Below are 16,026 nucleotides of genomic sequence, written 5' to 3' on the forward strand. Positions count from 1 at the left end.
CTCCCTGGCATAGGGAGAGGCTTCACACTCCTCCCAAACCCACCGAGGAACACACAGGGGTATGGCCATCCTGCTGTAGCTGCTACGGCATCTCTTCAGCCTGGAGACTGAAAATCCTCTCTCAGACCAAAGGCAGTGAGAGGTTCCAGAGCTTGGCGAAGGCACCATATACCAACTGGCCACCTGTCCTAAGGGCCAGACTGTAACCAGAGGCGAACTCTGCGTCCACCCAAAGTCTCCTGTGTTAGTAAGCTGACGGACCTGAACCCGCCCTGGGAGCCACACGGATGACTGGCCGTGCAAGGGCCCTGGTATGTAGCCATAGCTGAAGGCACGAGCTCTACTTACACTTATAGAACTGCTGAGCTGTTTCACCTTCTGCTCTAGCTGTTCTCGTTCTTGTTTTAAGTCTGAACTCCATTTAAGTAATTTCTGTTTCTCTTCTTCTTTTGCTAGAAAAAAAAAAAAAAAAGAAAGAGAAACTGTTTTTAACAATAAATTCTTTGAAAAGGCCACTTTGTTCAGAATGCTGGCCAAAGAAGGTATTTTGCCCAAAGTTCTCCTGCGCTCCAGCTGGCGTGCAGATCATGCCCACAGAGCTTCCCATATTCTGTGTCGGCCAGGTACACTAAGGGGACTGGCGGTGGCGTGGGCCTGGCTCTAAGTAGGACTTCCACCCCAAGAAAATACTACACAATCTTTTCATTTTGTTCAAGAAAAGCTATTCATTTTTAACTTTAAATTTCCTTTTGAAAGCAAAACAAATGCGAACTTCTAATACTTTTTTTTTTTAAGCAAGGGGAGGCTTACACAAAAGGGGATGAGGAGGATTCTTTACCTGCTTTGTAGGCGATATAGGAATGAACAATTGCTAAAGTTCCAGGCCATGGAATTGCTTCTTCCTTCTTCAGCATCTGAAACGAGGGTTAGAATTTTACCTTGAAAGGTGGTATAAACACACATCCCCTGTGTAGTGACAAGCAACGCTCTCTGTAGCTATTGGCAGACATAATCCAGGAAGGACTTACGGTGGCAGGGTTGCAAAACCCTGGTCTATGGTTTTTAGACTATGAAGTTCCAGATACTCCTGACAGGAGGATGAGGTTCAATGACAGGAAAAGCCAAGCCACTTGAGCCCCAGCTTGGGACGAGGCTGGGACCTGGCTGGGCATTCCCAGCTTCTCATCTATGTCACATATAAGGCCCAACCGCTCCGACAGCCAGAACCACCGGCAGACAAGCCACAGGCCTGCAGGACAGCAGCAACCACTGGTAGTTTTATCCTTGATCGGCATGTCTCAATTTTAGTTTTTCATGACCCTCAAAGATAGCCTGACCAAGAAAATTAAAAATTAGTTCCAAATACTAAAGCATAATCTAGACCTTGTGTAGAAAATTATCAGACGGTCATAGAGCAGCATCAGGAGAGAACACAGAGAGAATGGTCTCTACTACCTCTCGAAGACAGCAGGATGAAGACTAGGATTAAAAGGGGAAAACTGGGGTGCCTGGGGGCTCAGTCAGTTAAGCCGCTGCCTTTGGCTCAGGTCATGATCCCTGGGTCTTGGGATCAAGTCTCATGTCGGGCTCCTTGCTCAGCAGGGAGCCTGCTTCTCCCCTGCCAGCCATTCCCCCTGCTTGTGCTTGCTCTCTGTCTCTCTCTCACTTGCTCTCTCTGTGTCAAATAAATAAAATCTTAAAAAAATAAAAAAATAAAAGAGTAAAACCAGAATTCTCTCAAACAGGATTCCAAAGAACTGAGCAGCATCCCAAAGCTTGCTAAGCTTCTCGGACTATTTATTATTTATACTTCGCCTACTTCAAAAAAATGCTGAGAGAGCTTATCATAAAAACATAAAGGTACGTGGATAGCTGAGAAAAAGAAACCAGAAACTAAACAGAGAAGAAGGGAAGAGGCTAGGGCAGTTAATGTTTGCCTTCCAAGTCCATGAAATAGCAAGATGGCCACTTTATAGTTAGTTCTCTGATCCCAGTGACAACACAGGTTTAAAGGGAAACTGTTGTTTATTTGAATTAAACAGTCAATTGGACACTTTCCTTTGAGGGTTTTTATGTCCAAAAGAAGAGTCTTAAAACTACCTACTGGGTTTGGACCATTCTTAGAGAAAGAGGCAGAAAGTCTTATGGCTTTGAAAGAGCAAGGTCATGAGAAGATAAGTCATTTTAAACAAAGGGAAGCAGTTAGAGTCTTTCCACCTATACACAGACTCACCACCTCAGTAATAGGACAGAGAAGCTTGAGAGGATGAAAACTGTGTGGCTGAGTGCGGTGCCAGGAACAGACCAGGGGCGGCTAGGGGAACTATCAGGAGAGGGAAGAGACTCGCCATGCCCCCGGATCTGAGGGCAAAGGAGGTGCTCCCGACCGCATGTGTCCCCCTGAGCCCATCACTCTGTCTGTCCCACCCCAAGTACCTGGTCCTGACATCTGGGACAGATCCACATGCCCTTGGGAATCGTTTTCAGAGGAGGGTCTAAGCAGTCCAGATGATACACACGGGAACACGTGTCACACATGAGCAACTGGCCACTTTTTCTGCAAACGCTGCAAAAATCCTCATGGATATCACCCTAGGAAATGGAGAGGAAAGGTAAGAGAAAGGACAAAAAAGGTGAAATGTGAATGCTGACATGCACATTCTGGACATGTATATTTCAGGAAAACCAGCTGTGCCCCCTCCAACATGTTACAAAAGTATTCGAGGAAAGTAGGAAACACCAGAGGCACAGCCCTCACTTGCTCCACACAGCTGACCCTGGGCAGGGGCAGTGTCCTTAAACTAGAGTTTACAGAAAAGCCATGCCATCACCTAGGCCCTAATTCACTTTATAGCACTTATGTTTTGGAAGAGTCCAACCCACAAATCATGAAGTTTGAACCATTGAAATCCATTCATCAAAGTGTTCCACAATATGATACAAACAATTCTCGTTACCCATCATTTTTAGGGGAGTTCAGGATTGGGAAAAGAAGACAGATAAGAAATGGAATTTTTTTAAAAAAATGAAATTTTACTAAATTCTTTGCTTGCTCAGGGAGAAAAAATACAGTGCACATACAAATAGTGAAAGATTAAGTCAGGAACAAATTAAACTCACATGAGCTTTCTTTTTGTTTTTTGGGGTTTTTTTGATTTTTAAATTTTATTTTATTTTAAAATTTTTTATTTTTTATAAACATATATTTTTATCCCCAGGGGTACAGGTCCGTGAATCGCCAGGTCCACACACTCCACAGCACTCACCAAACCCACATGAGCTTTCTAACATGAAGAATTTAAAAGCCAGAGCAACAGCTGACAATGTTCTCTTAAAACCACTATTTGGCATTTGCTGTTCAACGGACCATTCTATGCTGGGTGGCTTTTTATTCCTCCCCATAAAATACGTCACCAGATGGAAAAAGATGAGCAACTCCAGTGTCCCCTGCCTGTCTCCCAGCCCCTAGCACTGACAGTGCTGCCACTCTAAGAGAGAGAAAGAGCCTTTTGAACAGAAGGAGAACACTGGAACAACAATAAAAAAAGGTATTTAGGGAAAAGGTATCTTACAGCAGGTTCATCCCCGGCCTGTTCTGGGAAGAGGACTGATAAAGGCACACAGGAGGGAAGACTGGAGGGACATGCCAGACGCTGGCCGGCAACGCAGTGCCATGTCCTGGAGCCCCGTCTTCGCTTCCGGTGTGTTGTTTTACATTTCTAGGCTGTTCTGCCAGAAGGCCTGATACAGAAACTCTGCACAGACAGCAATGCTCGAGTCTTCCTTCCTATGCTGTTAACCCCTCAGCCACCACTGCTGGAGTAACTCCTCCCAGACCTACAGTTTCTCTCTAAAGAAGAGGAAACTTTCTCTGTAATTCACTGAGGCCTAGAGAACTGGCTGCAAAAAGTTCTAAGATAATCAGAGTGTGGATCAATTTTAGTCTTTCTTAGTAAGAAAATGTCATCTCTGGGCAATAAAAAGTAGTATACGAGCAAAAATACTGCTTGACTGTGCGGCCTCAAGGTTCAGCTCTGAGGCAGCTAAAGAGGGGAAGGTTTCATCCCTCGATTAACTGAACTTTCTTCTTTCGTTCTTAAAATCAGGCTGAACAGCTCTCTTCTCTAGAGAAACAGTCTTTCTTGAACCTGTGTGAGTCTGCACCTTTATGAAGTTTATACAAATTTTAAGGTTTCAGAGATCTTGTCAGATGGACTCAAGATAAATTACCAGTGATGAAGGAAAACAAAGCAAAACAAAACAAAACAAAAAACCGGACATCTTATTCCGTTGGCTCAAGAGTTCTGCTCACTTTCTTTTGCTCCTGAGAGGAGCACTGCAAGAATTGGAGGCCAAACAGTATGTGAATAAAGGCTAAATGACTTCCTTCAAGTTTCTCAAGAGAAGACGACATCCTATCCTATTTCCATGTTCAAGAGCAAAGTTCTGTCTGTTCAGTGTATGAAAAACCGTCAGACCCCAGAACACACTAAGGGCACATTCCATGAAACCCTCAGAGTTATGACATCATTACAGGTCAGGTAATATCTGGGAAACTCTACTGATTACTCTTGAGAAAAAGAGAATGAAAATGGCAAAGAATATTTTACTATTAGCACGAAAATAGTTTTGCTTTTATGGACCCCGAAAAGAGTCTCAGGGACCACACCTGGAGAATACCCAAAGAAATGAATAATACAATGACCAGGTACAGATGTTATCTACCCAGAATGGGTTCTCAGCTTAGCTTCAAGAGAGCAGAGAAGTCCCGTGGAGGTGCTGCTCCAGGTCAAAAGGCTCCGGCTTTGGTGACTACTTTGCTACCATAAACCAAATGTTAAACTGAAAGATGGTGACCCATGATTCTCTGATAGGAGCCGAGTGTGTATGTTTTTTGCAAACACCCTGGCTATATCAACTGCAACTTCATCATCTGCTGAAAAGAATTGTATAACTGTGTCAACATATCTTCCCTTCTCACAAAGTGCGAGTGCAACAAGGTATGTGCTGAGGATTAGCGTCTGGCTGGGTTTTGCATTACCAAGTCCTTCTAGACGGTTATTGATCCCCAGGAAATGCTTGCTGCTCAGCTGTGATTATTTAATTAATGTTGTTGGGGCTTGTTCTACCCAGCAGCAAACATACAGAGTCCTGTGTGCTGATTTTAATCACTGCTACTGTTGGGATACTGTAAAAGTAGAAGTCAATTATCTTAAAAAAAAAAATCCATTCCACTAGGTTTAACTCAGAAAGTTCTAACGTATTTAGTGGTTTTAGAAAAGCCTTCTTTTGCTTATAGATTTCTGAAAAGTGCAGTATTTGCATTTTAAGACAAAACCTGGCAGAAGATTTTGTTATTTGATCTGAATAGATCCTTGGGGTTCAGTCTCTCAAAGAAAGCCACAGATCCCCATCAGGGGTCAACACTTTGGAAAGAGACTCACGCACAGAACCACAGAATCACCTGTTCCCCCGCATTTGTATCCCACTCTGTGGGAGACCCCTACCAAGAGGTCAGAGGCCACCAATTCTTCCAGCAATGCTTCAGCTGCAGAGAAGTTGGGACAATCTTTCGTGCCAGCAAACAAGGTTTCTGATAAGGAGTCCTGGTCCTCATTACTTCGGACAGGTAGAAAACCTGCATCAATTACTCAAGCCGAAAGTCAGGCGGGCTGGATGAAATTCTGAATTTCAAGAGCAGAGCTGAGTCTGTGTCACCAGTTATGTCCAAGAAGGCAGGCTGCCAGAGAACAGAACCCCACTATGACCTGGTCCTCCAAAGAGGACACTTCCTTTGCTGCTTCTAGAATTTAAACTCAGAATGTGGATATGGTATTCTTTTGTTCTTTGGAAAAGGGTAGTTCATTAGTAAGCACTGACAACCTTCCAGTTCGAGGGACCTTTTACCTGAAGATGATCCTAAAGACAAACTCTGTAATTCACAAAAGAAATGGGACATAGATAAAATGAAACTCTCAGTTTCCCTCCTCAAACCCACTCCTCTTGCCATCTTGAGGAAAGGACAGTTTTATCCTACTAGTTGCTTAGGCTGAAAACTCTGGATTCACCCTTGACTATTCTCTTTTTCTCATACCTCATATCTACTCCTGCTGGCTCTTTAAAATATATGCAGACCTGGTCACTCTCCTCCAGCCCTAGGTCTACCACGCTACCAGGCCAAGTCACCCTCAGCTCTTGCCGCCTCCTAACTGGTCTTCCTGCTCCCATCCTATCCTCTCCACAGTCTCTTCTGCAGATTTCAGACACAGTAATCCTTTAAAATCCAAGTTGATTCTGTAAACACCTTAAAAATAGTAAATGCAGGCAAGAACCACCAAAAGATGCTAAAACCACTGGGTAACAATTTGCTGGGGAACTGGATATTTACACAGCTCAAAACTATCTCTGCCAGAGAAATGAGGCACCTTTACAAGTGGAGAAATTTGACACAATCTATGTTAAAAGACGAAAGCTAACATCACCGACAACAGGACAGACTGACTGAGGCACGTGGTACCTGTCATGGAAAGGACTCACCATCACGCACTCAATGTTCCTACAAAAATGCAAACCCTGAGTCTACTGAGGAGACAATGAGATCAAGCAAATGGAGGGACACGCTATGCAGCAACTGGCCTTCCTTTTAAGGACTGTCAATGACATGAACGACAAAGAAAGGCTGAGAAACGGCTCTAGAGTCAGGAGAAAGAAGAGAGAATACCATGACAACAGTTATCAAGAGTGATCTTAACCTGGATTCTGGAGCAAAAAAACCCAAAGTGTGCCTAAGGCAATTACTGAGACCACCGGAGAAACCTGAATACGGAATATATATTACAGAATCATATCTACTCAGTATTAAGTGTCCTCAATTTGATAACTGCACTGTGACTCTATCAGAGAACACCTCTGTTCTTGGAAGAAGAAATACACTGAAAGGTTTTGGGTAAAGATTCATGGTGTTTGCAACTTCTTAACTAGTTTACCAAAGAGCATGCGTGTGTGCGTGTGTGTAGGGGGGAGCATATGGCAAAATGGTAACAATCAGTGAATCTGGGTGAAACGTATGTATTTGGTCTTTGTATTTTCTTGCAACTACACTGTAGGTCTGAAATTTTCCAAAATAAAAAGTTGAAAAATTACATCACTCCTCTCCTCAAAGCCCTCCAGCGGTCCCCACCTCTCCCTCCAAGCAAAAGCCCCAAGGCCCTGCGCCCTGGGCCCCGCCACCTCTGGAGTGTCATCTCCCACTGTCTCGTTGCTCCCTCGGCCCTGCTGTCCTGGCCTTCTAGCTTTTCTTCCACACCATGTAGGTGCCTACCTCACGGCTTCCGCACTGCTGCTCCCTCTGCACGGAAAGGTCTCCCCCTGGCCCACTCTCACACCGTCCACCTCCCACCAGAGAGGCCCTCTCTTCCCTCCCCTCGTAAAACAGAGGAGCCTGCTGCCCTCCTTCTTCATTCCCCCTAATTCTGTCCCTGTTTTCTCGACAGACTTACCACTACCTTTTCTGTGTTCATTTGCTTATCGCCTGCCTCTGGCCCTGTAACAGGAGCTCCCGGAGGGCAAGGAGCTGGTTTTGTTCCCCTTTCGTCCCCAGCCTCCAGAACAGCACCTGCCCAGCAGAGTAGCGCTGGGGAAGTATTTGCTGACTAAACTCACGGCTACGTAAATGCTCATTTAAGATCTTAGTGCGCTTGCGAGAGGACACACTGCCGGGCAGCAGAGGGCCGGGGTTGGGAGGATGGGGAGACAGGTGAAGGGGACTCAAGAGCACACCTGACAAGTGGCGAGCCTTGAGTAACGCATGCAACTGCTGCATCACTGTATTGTACACCTGAAACTAATAACCGTGCTGTATGATAGCTAGACTGGAATTAAAGTTAAAAACTTAAAAATAAGTAAAATAAAAACAAACAAAAAAAACAAAATCTGAGGGCACTAGCTTTGAATCCTGCAGTTTCCACATGCAGGCTACTAAGTATCTGACACTTTCCAGAGAAACCTGTTTGGTCGGCTCTGCTGAATAAAGTGACTTGAAAGAAAAGTTTTCCACCTCTGGAATTCTGCTTGAAGCAGGAAGCAAGGACTGAAGCACGATCGAGTGCCTTGCTCCTTTCCCTCACCCCAAAACACGGACGATGGAAACCTGGGCACCTTTCAACTGCAAGAGCTGACTTCCCACCCCATCCGTCTTCCTGAGAGCTCATTCACAGCAGACCAAATGCAGATTTTAAGGACTCTGACTGAGCCTCCTGATGTTGTAGGTGATTCTCAAGGACATGTGGGACCTGGGGCCCCAGCACAGGTTGCCTTCCATGGTCTAGTGTCCTGTAGGGATTACTGCTGTTCCAGGGTTAGTCAAGGAGATGCAGCTGGTAAGGACACAACACATGATAACGGTTTCCCCAGTTTGAGCTCTCAGAAAGAGAGCGTGCTTTTCCCAAGTTACTTACGTCTGTGGAGGTGGGGCTGGGCAGGGACACAGGCTGAACAGGTGCAGGGAAAGTGAATGTGGTCTCTGTCTTTTCATTTTCAGGGGAGTCAGGATGACTGGATGGGGGGGATGTTGGGGTAAGGGCTCCAAACCCCAGCACTGCATTGTATTTTGGAGGACGACCTATATACCAAGAGAAGGGAACAAAAGGGGAAAAAGGGGGAGGGAAAGAAAGGGGGAAAAATGATCTTACATACCTTTGGCCAGTGTTCCTCATTGGCTAGCATGGAAAAGGAAGTGAGGTAGCAGACAGAAGGTTAATACAACAGTCTCAAAGAGAGGAAGAGAAGCAAAGATTTAAATGTCATTAGAAACAACTGCATGAGTCTCAAAAGAAAGGAGGATAAGAGAGCCTTAGAGAATGACAGGAGGGCTGCGTCATGTCAAAGGGCCTGGCCTTGGGTGGATCATGGTGACACGCTTGGATTATTATGATTTGAGATTTCTAGGGTGAGAATAAGACGCCGAAGCTCCATAGGGGCCACGGCTAGGAACAGGAGTTTGTTTTTCCACCACTTCTACATACTGTTCTCTAAAGTTTCTCTGTTAACCATCATCCTTGCAATCAGTAATGAGTCCCTGTTCCCACAAATGGGTTTATTTAGGATCTCTGCTTTTTCCTTTTCTCTCCTATCTATATTTTGGTCATTTCACTGCTTGTGAGGATGGAGGAAGGCACATTGAGGAGGCAAAATTCAAGTTAACTATTCTTACCCCTTGCTGATCGAGCTAGACAGAAATATGTCCTGGGACTAGCTGGAATCTGAGAACTAAAAGGATGATCTGATCTTAACAGTGATTTTAAGTATGTCTGGAGTCAGACCCCCTCCGCAGTTGCTCAACAACTGTCTCCCCGCTTCCGTCTCAAACACTCTGGTAAACTCCATATCTAAAGACTGGGGCCTGTCAGCAAATCTCAGAGAAGGCCCAGCCCATCAGTAATGCCACTAGAAGACTGGCTGGAGGAAGAGCCCTGGGAATCAAGCCCCATGGCTACAGAGGATCTATGAATGGACCCTGACAGGTGTGGCAATACTGTTCAACCACTGCTGCTTATGATACACCTAAGCCAGGGTCCTTGTCAGAAGGACCAGGATCAAAGCTTTTAAGCTTTGAGTGATCAAAAGTATATGTTCAGCACAGCAAAGGGAAAAAAAAAAAGCTAGAGAGGCACACAATTGCCTACGAGCACTGATGAAAGGTACAGGGGCTCACAACTTTGCCAACAGTTATAATTTATATCAGGATTATGCACAAGAGTCATGATTCTGTCAGACATTACACAAATCTTACCTATCTGTGTTAAACTGACAATGTCTGCAGTACAAACAGAACATACAAGTTTGTCTTTTCTAGGGAATTTAGGGCTGCCCAAAGGGGAAGTGAAAGATGAATGCTCTTTGTTTACCCGCAGAAGGCACATTTAGGCATTGTGAATACAGGCTTTCATCCTCTGACCTTGGCAAGTGAGGCCAAGGTCTTTCTGGCTCCTTTAACCCTGTCCTCTTAGCAGATACTCCCCACCAGCACACCAATTAACTGTGGCTTCTGACTGGGGGGCTCCTTTCTGAGAACTGGGTCAGAGGTCACTAAAAATTACCAAAAACAAAACAACAAAAAGTAACCCACAACACTGGTTACTGTGTCCCAGGAATCAATAGGAAGGAACGACTTAGGATTTCTCATGGAAATATCTGCGGCCACCTAGAGGACAGGTAGGTAATGAACCATTAGAACGGGTTGCTGCAGGTGGGTATGCGATCCGGTCTGGTGAGGAGGTGGTAATGGTACAGTTGTAGCCCTGCCTAAGGCAGACAAAAGAAAAGGGTCAGGATGACCTCCTAGGCTTCCAAGAGCTCTGAGACAGTGTGTGCTTATGCAAAAATTAGTATGCTACTCCACTCACTCTGCAACCTTTCCAGCTTGGAACTATAATTCAGGGACACATTATCATGTGGAGAAAGGGACCTTGGGATGTATTACTGACATCAAGGAACAATTTCAGAACCTTGTTTATGAGCTCAAACCCAGAGCTATTAAGACCTACTCAGACCTGCATGGAAGGCTGCTGCCTCTGCCCTGCCCACAAGGAAGGGGCGCCAACGCCACGTCAGGCCTGAAATATGGGATGGGGCTCTTTAGGAACTTCTACTTCAGGGAGCCTGTTTTGACCATGACCTACTCTTCCTTAGCTGGAGATGTCTTCAACTCACAGATTCTAAGTCCTCAGTGTGGCTATGTCTTTCCTTCCTGGAAAGCCTGCGGCTCACAGAGACCCGCGTCATGCTCTGGTCTTGCTGGCAGAAGGACGACTTCAACACTACTAAGAACACCTTGGCAACAGCAGTGCTCTGCTCTGCTCAATGATGCTAAAATGCTTCCTTTCACACAATGTTCTGTTCACTGTGCTATTCATGGACAGCCTGATGGGCCTGGGGCAGAAATGCTGTATTAAGCCATTTCCTTGAGTCAGCTTTGCCAGAATCCTAGGAAAGGCAGCTTGCGGTTCAATATACAGAACTCTAAGGAGAAGTTTCCCTCTCTTCTCCCCCCATTTTCAGAGAACAACAACAACAAAACTATGTTCCAGGGATTTAGGAGTCAGGCTCTAGGACAAGGGGAGGAAGGAGGGGGAAGAAACACGACACAGAAAGCAGAAGCAACAGCGAGGGAGAGCTCCAAAAAGGTACTCACCTCTCTTCCGGGTCCCAGGATGCATTGTACTGTTCAGGTATGTGACTGCGCTCTTCTTACGCTTTGAGGATTGAAGAAGGAAAGGTAACTAGCTGAATAGCATGGTTCCTACCAATACCGGTATAAGCTATGGCTGCGCACAGCACGCCTGCCAACACGCCAGCGAGTGAGTGCGAGTCACCCAAGGTCTCAGGGCTAATGGGCTTTAGTATATCTACTTGGCTCTGAGAGAATAGAATATTCCAGAGAGGTCTGCATCTGCTTCGGATGACAGCTGTGTTTAAGCCATGATGAGTTAAATTTTTAAGGTAGGTTTGTATTTCCTCCAACTTAGGGAAAAAACGAAGGGGAAAGCAGTGAATGATATAAATGAAACAGTATGATTGGCCCGAGAAAAACCCATCATTTCACAAAGCTGGCCAAGTATAATCAGGGTACTGTTCTTCAGCAGGTTTTTCAGATGGGAGAAGATGGAAAAAATCATAAATAAAACTAGAACAGAGAGGGGAGGGCCAAGTTCTGGCCAGGAATACCTCCGGCTCAAAGACGGCTCCGCTGTACACTGGATTTGCCGTCGTTCTTCTTTTTCGCTCTTGCCTCTTGCTTTGGATTTCTTGGGAAAGCAAAAGGTTTGAATTAGAAGGGAGGTATAGAGAACCTCAAAAACTGAACTTCATTGTTTATCTTTTGGTTTTCCCATGACAAATGAGAAACGGGGGCACATCTCTCTTGTGTCACCGCAGCCTGAGCAGAGGCAAGCACACTGCTGGGAACAAAGGCATGGGACCATCTATTCTCACCTCTCAGAAAGCAAGACCATGCTGTCCCACAGGGTGGCTCTCTGTGACCCAGAGCTGAACAGCAGATTACACTTATAAAAAAACAAGCTGTCCTTGCCTACTTTTAGTTCACTGGAATATAGGTGTGGATGAACTCTATCCACAAACCTAGACTGACCATAGTTCACCATTCTTGAGTTAGATAACTAGGACAGGTGTAGCTTTGTAACTTCTTAAGATTTGGATAACCCAGAGTGATTGAAAAACACAAAGATTTGTCAGAGGGGCATTTGATACTTCGTGCTGTCAGGGGAAAAAAGAGTTCCTCTAAAGGGAACAGCAGTCGGTTTAATACAGGCAGCTGGGCGTCTCCCTTGGACAGCAGTGTGGATGCCAACGGTGGGGGGGGGAGGGGATGAAGTTAGAGGAAAGGCAAGTTTGACTCCAAAGGAAAGAAAGTCCACACTAGCTGATCATACACTACTGGTGTTCCAGTGTTCTACGTTCTAACAATAAATTCAACACCATTTCCAAGAACAAAGCTCTGGGCCACAAGCAAGGCAGCACCATATCTTCTCTTACCTTCTAGATGGTCATGTGTTACCAATCCTAGAGACACCATGAAGGCAAGTTTCTGTGCCAGAGAAACAAGAATGTACTTCAGTTTGGGTTCTCACAAAGCCAACTGCATGTTCCTAGTTAGACTCCTCGGCAAAGCCAGCCCAATGGGCTGGTCACGTGAAGGAAGGAGGCCAGGTTGAGAAGACCAAAGAACAGACACCTTCCAGAGTCACTGTGGAGGCTTTCTGGTCTCAAAGGGATCACAAAAGAAGGACTGTGGCTTGCATCTTCTACTTTCTTTCTCAATGACAGAAATCAGCATCTTTGAGTGCCCTAATTTTTTTTTTTTTTTTTTTCCAGAAAAATCCTCTGACAGGGAAGAGAATTTCATACTCAGAAAACATGTAGAGGTTACAACAAAGAGCCTCCCATACAACAAGCTCCAAGTTCTAAGTACTTCACTTGTCATAGCAGGCCAGGTTTCTTACATTTTTACTACCAATGATGGGACAATGCTAGCTCAAAGCTGAATGAGTTTTAGGAACAACAGCTGATGGTTCTGCTTAATACTATGGTTTTAAAATCAAACATGGACCCAAAAATTATGGAGGAATCCCTCTTTGGAGACCACTTAGGGCTCCATCAGAAGTTCCACTGATTAGAAAACTGAATCCCAAAGCTGGAACATTAGATGCTTAGAGTTGGAGAGAGCAACAAACTGATTCCTATTTTGCTCAGCAGTCACATGTGGTCTGAAAAGTATGTTTTCATTTGCACGTGGCTGCTAAATATGCCAAACAACAGATCACCAACTTATCTCACTGATTATTATCAAAAAAGAATAGCATCAACTGTTAGGACATAGTCCTGTGGAATTGTTTGTATCACCGTTTGGTCTTTAAAAATCCCGACAGCTTACCCTCAACATTCAATACCACGGTATTTTGGCCTGAAGTGAGAGATTCAAGCTGTTTAAGATACTGAGTATTTTAGGAAGAAACAGTCCCTGAACAAGCCACTTAAGAAAACAGAAGTGTTCTTTACTGGTATGCTCAGAGTTCTGAAGAAATGTTTTTATTTTATTTCTTATTTCAAAAACTTAGGTGGGAGCCTATCCCCCTGACCACCAGCATACTTCGGTAAGGAAAAGCACTTTTAGACCTGCTGCCCATTTTCCACATTGCACGTTGAAATGGCATACACTCGGTGATTGCCAATGAACTACATTCCTGCTTTTCACTATTCTTCACAACCTGATCAAGATAAGAAGGCTGTCTACCAGCTGTTCTCTGTAGAGCAGCATGTGGTTTGACATCCAGATGCACCTTCTTTTAATCAAGTGGCAGTACTCCTCTTGGGTAGTCACAAACAACTCATCTTTGCCAGTCTACTTTGAGCTCACCAAAAAAAAAAAAAGAAAAAAGTAAAAAAATCTCTCCTCTGGTACAGATTTTCAGTGATAAAGAGAATAAAAAGTTGTCAAGAACTTCTGCCTCATGTATGCATCACACGTGTACCAAAAACTAATTTATTCTCTTTTAGGCAGTGATTCTGTCCAATTCAAAGGTGAATTATCTACCACTCTACATGGTAGTGGTGCTCGCTTGCCCACACTGGGCTACCAATATAAGATATCCTTTTCCTTTGGTAATTTTGTGGATAACTTCGTAAGTTCTTCAGCAATTTGCATCACTAGTACTTCTTTCTAGTTCAAGTTTTGGTCCCTTCTTTACAGATAAATTAAAAATAAATCCATTTCAGGGGTGCCTGGGTGGGTCAGTCATTAAGTGTCTACTTTTGGCTCAGGTCATGATCCCAGAATTGAGCCCCAGTTCAGGCTCCCTGCTCTGCGGGAAGCCTGCTTCTCCCTCTCCCACTCCCCCTGCTTGTGTTCCCTCTCTTGCTGTGTCTCTTTCTGTCAAATAAATAAATAAAATCTTAAAAAAAAAAAAGAAAGAAAGAAAGAAATGAAACTAATATAACAGTGTATGTTAACCAACTGGAATTATAATAAAAACTTTAAAATATATTTAAAAAAAACAAATCCATTTCATATCAGAATTATAATTTATACTTGTTTTAGAAAAACCTGATCTGGCTTAACTTAATAAATCATCTCTTAAAAAAAAAAAAAGACATGAAGTTTTGATGGCTTCATGCCACTATTTGACATGGTTTCATTAAAAAGAATGCACAGAGGACAGAAGGAAATAGATTGCTGGTCTAATAAAATCCAACTATCAGATTTTTATCATCATATTACCTGTCCACATTTTTCTTTCAGAGCTGCTTATCCATGAGCCAAACTAAAAAATTCTCTTGTCTAAGGGGACACACAAATTTACATTGTGTATTGTACCAGTCCTGCTGGCTATGTAAGTTTGTAACTCTATCCTAAGTTATAGTACAGATGTTACTATTTTCATCCCTACTTTTATGCTTCAATGAACAACTTTTGGGCTACTGATTCATTTGGGACTTGGGAATCTGGTGCAATACAATGGTAGAAACAAAAATGCACATATAACAACTATAATCAATAACATAAATAGACCTTAGCCGAGTGAACTGGATAGACCTCTTAGAAATGTTGGCGGAGACAAAATATAATTATCATGAGGGAAATTTATCATTAATCTTACATTTCAAGTTTGTAAGTTCGTTGAGAATAAGTCACGTCTCATGACTGAACCATGCCTTTGGAGGGCTGAGCCTACCTGAGGGTTCTCCTCCCGTTTTGGTTTGGGTGCAGCAGGTGGAGTGATGGTACGGCTCTCTGTTTGTTTCTCATCTGTTTCTGTGTGGGATTTAATTGTCTAGGGAAGGAAAATTAAATGAAAATTCAGAATTCATTTTTTATTCAAAAAAATGAAAACACAGTTTCACTGTAGCCAAAAGAAAAAAAAGAATATTCTCAAATTGGAAACATATTAATAAAGGAGGTAATATGGATTACACTTTGGAAGGGGAAAAATAAGATGTACGGCCCCAGTTGAAATAATTAAATTGTATAACTAGAGTAGATATGAAGACAGAGTAGATTCGTTGTGGATATAACTACAACAGTCTAAATCTAGACAAAAAGAAAAATCCACAGTTTAATTCCAATGTATAAAAATGAGTATAGGCTGCTCTGATTTCACTGTATATTAGGATATAGGAACAGTTTTCCAGTTTTCTTATTACATGTGGGTCAAACTCCAGTCCATAGCATGCTTAAGATCTGAATGTAAAAAAAAAAAATCTTACATACACTTTGTCCTATTTCCAATTCCAATCATAACCTAAGAGAAGATGCAGAACTACCCTCGCTTGGGATATTTAACACCTGCCTGTATCATTCATTAGAGGAGAGATGCACTTGCCAAGGAAAGGTCATCTTGCAAGAGGCTGACCTCTGATTATCCCCAACCTTGTCTTCCAGATGCATCCATTCAAACAGAAGAACATCAGTAGCATTATCATTTTTAAGCACAAATGGCAGCTAGCAAATTG

The 16,026-nt window shown here is 43.6% G+C and overlaps 1 protein-coding gene across 20 annotated transcripts in view; it reads right to left on the reverse strand.

The window, feature by feature from the left end:
- PHF21A (PHD finger protein 21A) overlaps positions 1-16,026 on the reverse strand; it is a 192,731-nt gene that overhangs the window by 6,115 nt on the left and 170,590 nt on the right. For 16 of the 20 annotated variants that reach the window (XM_059140834.1, XM_059140814.1, XM_059140818.1 and 13 more), the window contains 8 exons: positions 15,249-15,347; positions 12,553-12,604; positions 11,725-11,804; positions 11,192-11,252; positions 8,457-8,620; positions 2,437-2,592; positions 839-914; positions 349-452 (listed from right to left, as the gene is read on the reverse strand). In XM_059140834.1, the coding sequence (XP_058996817.1) occupies positions 349-452; positions 839-914; positions 2,437-2,592; positions 8,457-8,620; positions 11,192-11,252; positions 11,725-11,804; positions 12,553-12,604; positions 15,249-15,347 (792 nt within the window). Of the gene's footprint in view, positions 1-348; positions 453-838; positions 915-2,436; positions 2,593-8,456; positions 8,621-8,694; positions 8,718-11,191; positions 11,253-11,724; positions 11,805-12,552; positions 12,605-15,248; positions 15,348-16,026 lie in introns of all 20 variants that reach the window. The other 4 variants (XM_059140867.1, XM_059140839.1, XM_059140858.1 and 1 more) reach the window with 1 other exon arrangement.

The sequence above is a fragment of the Mustela lutreola genome, chromosome 1 (genome assembly GCF_030435805.1).
Source record: "Mustela lutreola isolate mMusLut2 chromosome 1, mMusLut2.pri, whole genome shotgun sequence".
NCBI classification, from domain to species: Eukaryota; Metazoa; Chordata; class Mammalia; order Carnivora; family Mustelidae; genus Mustela; species Mustela lutreola.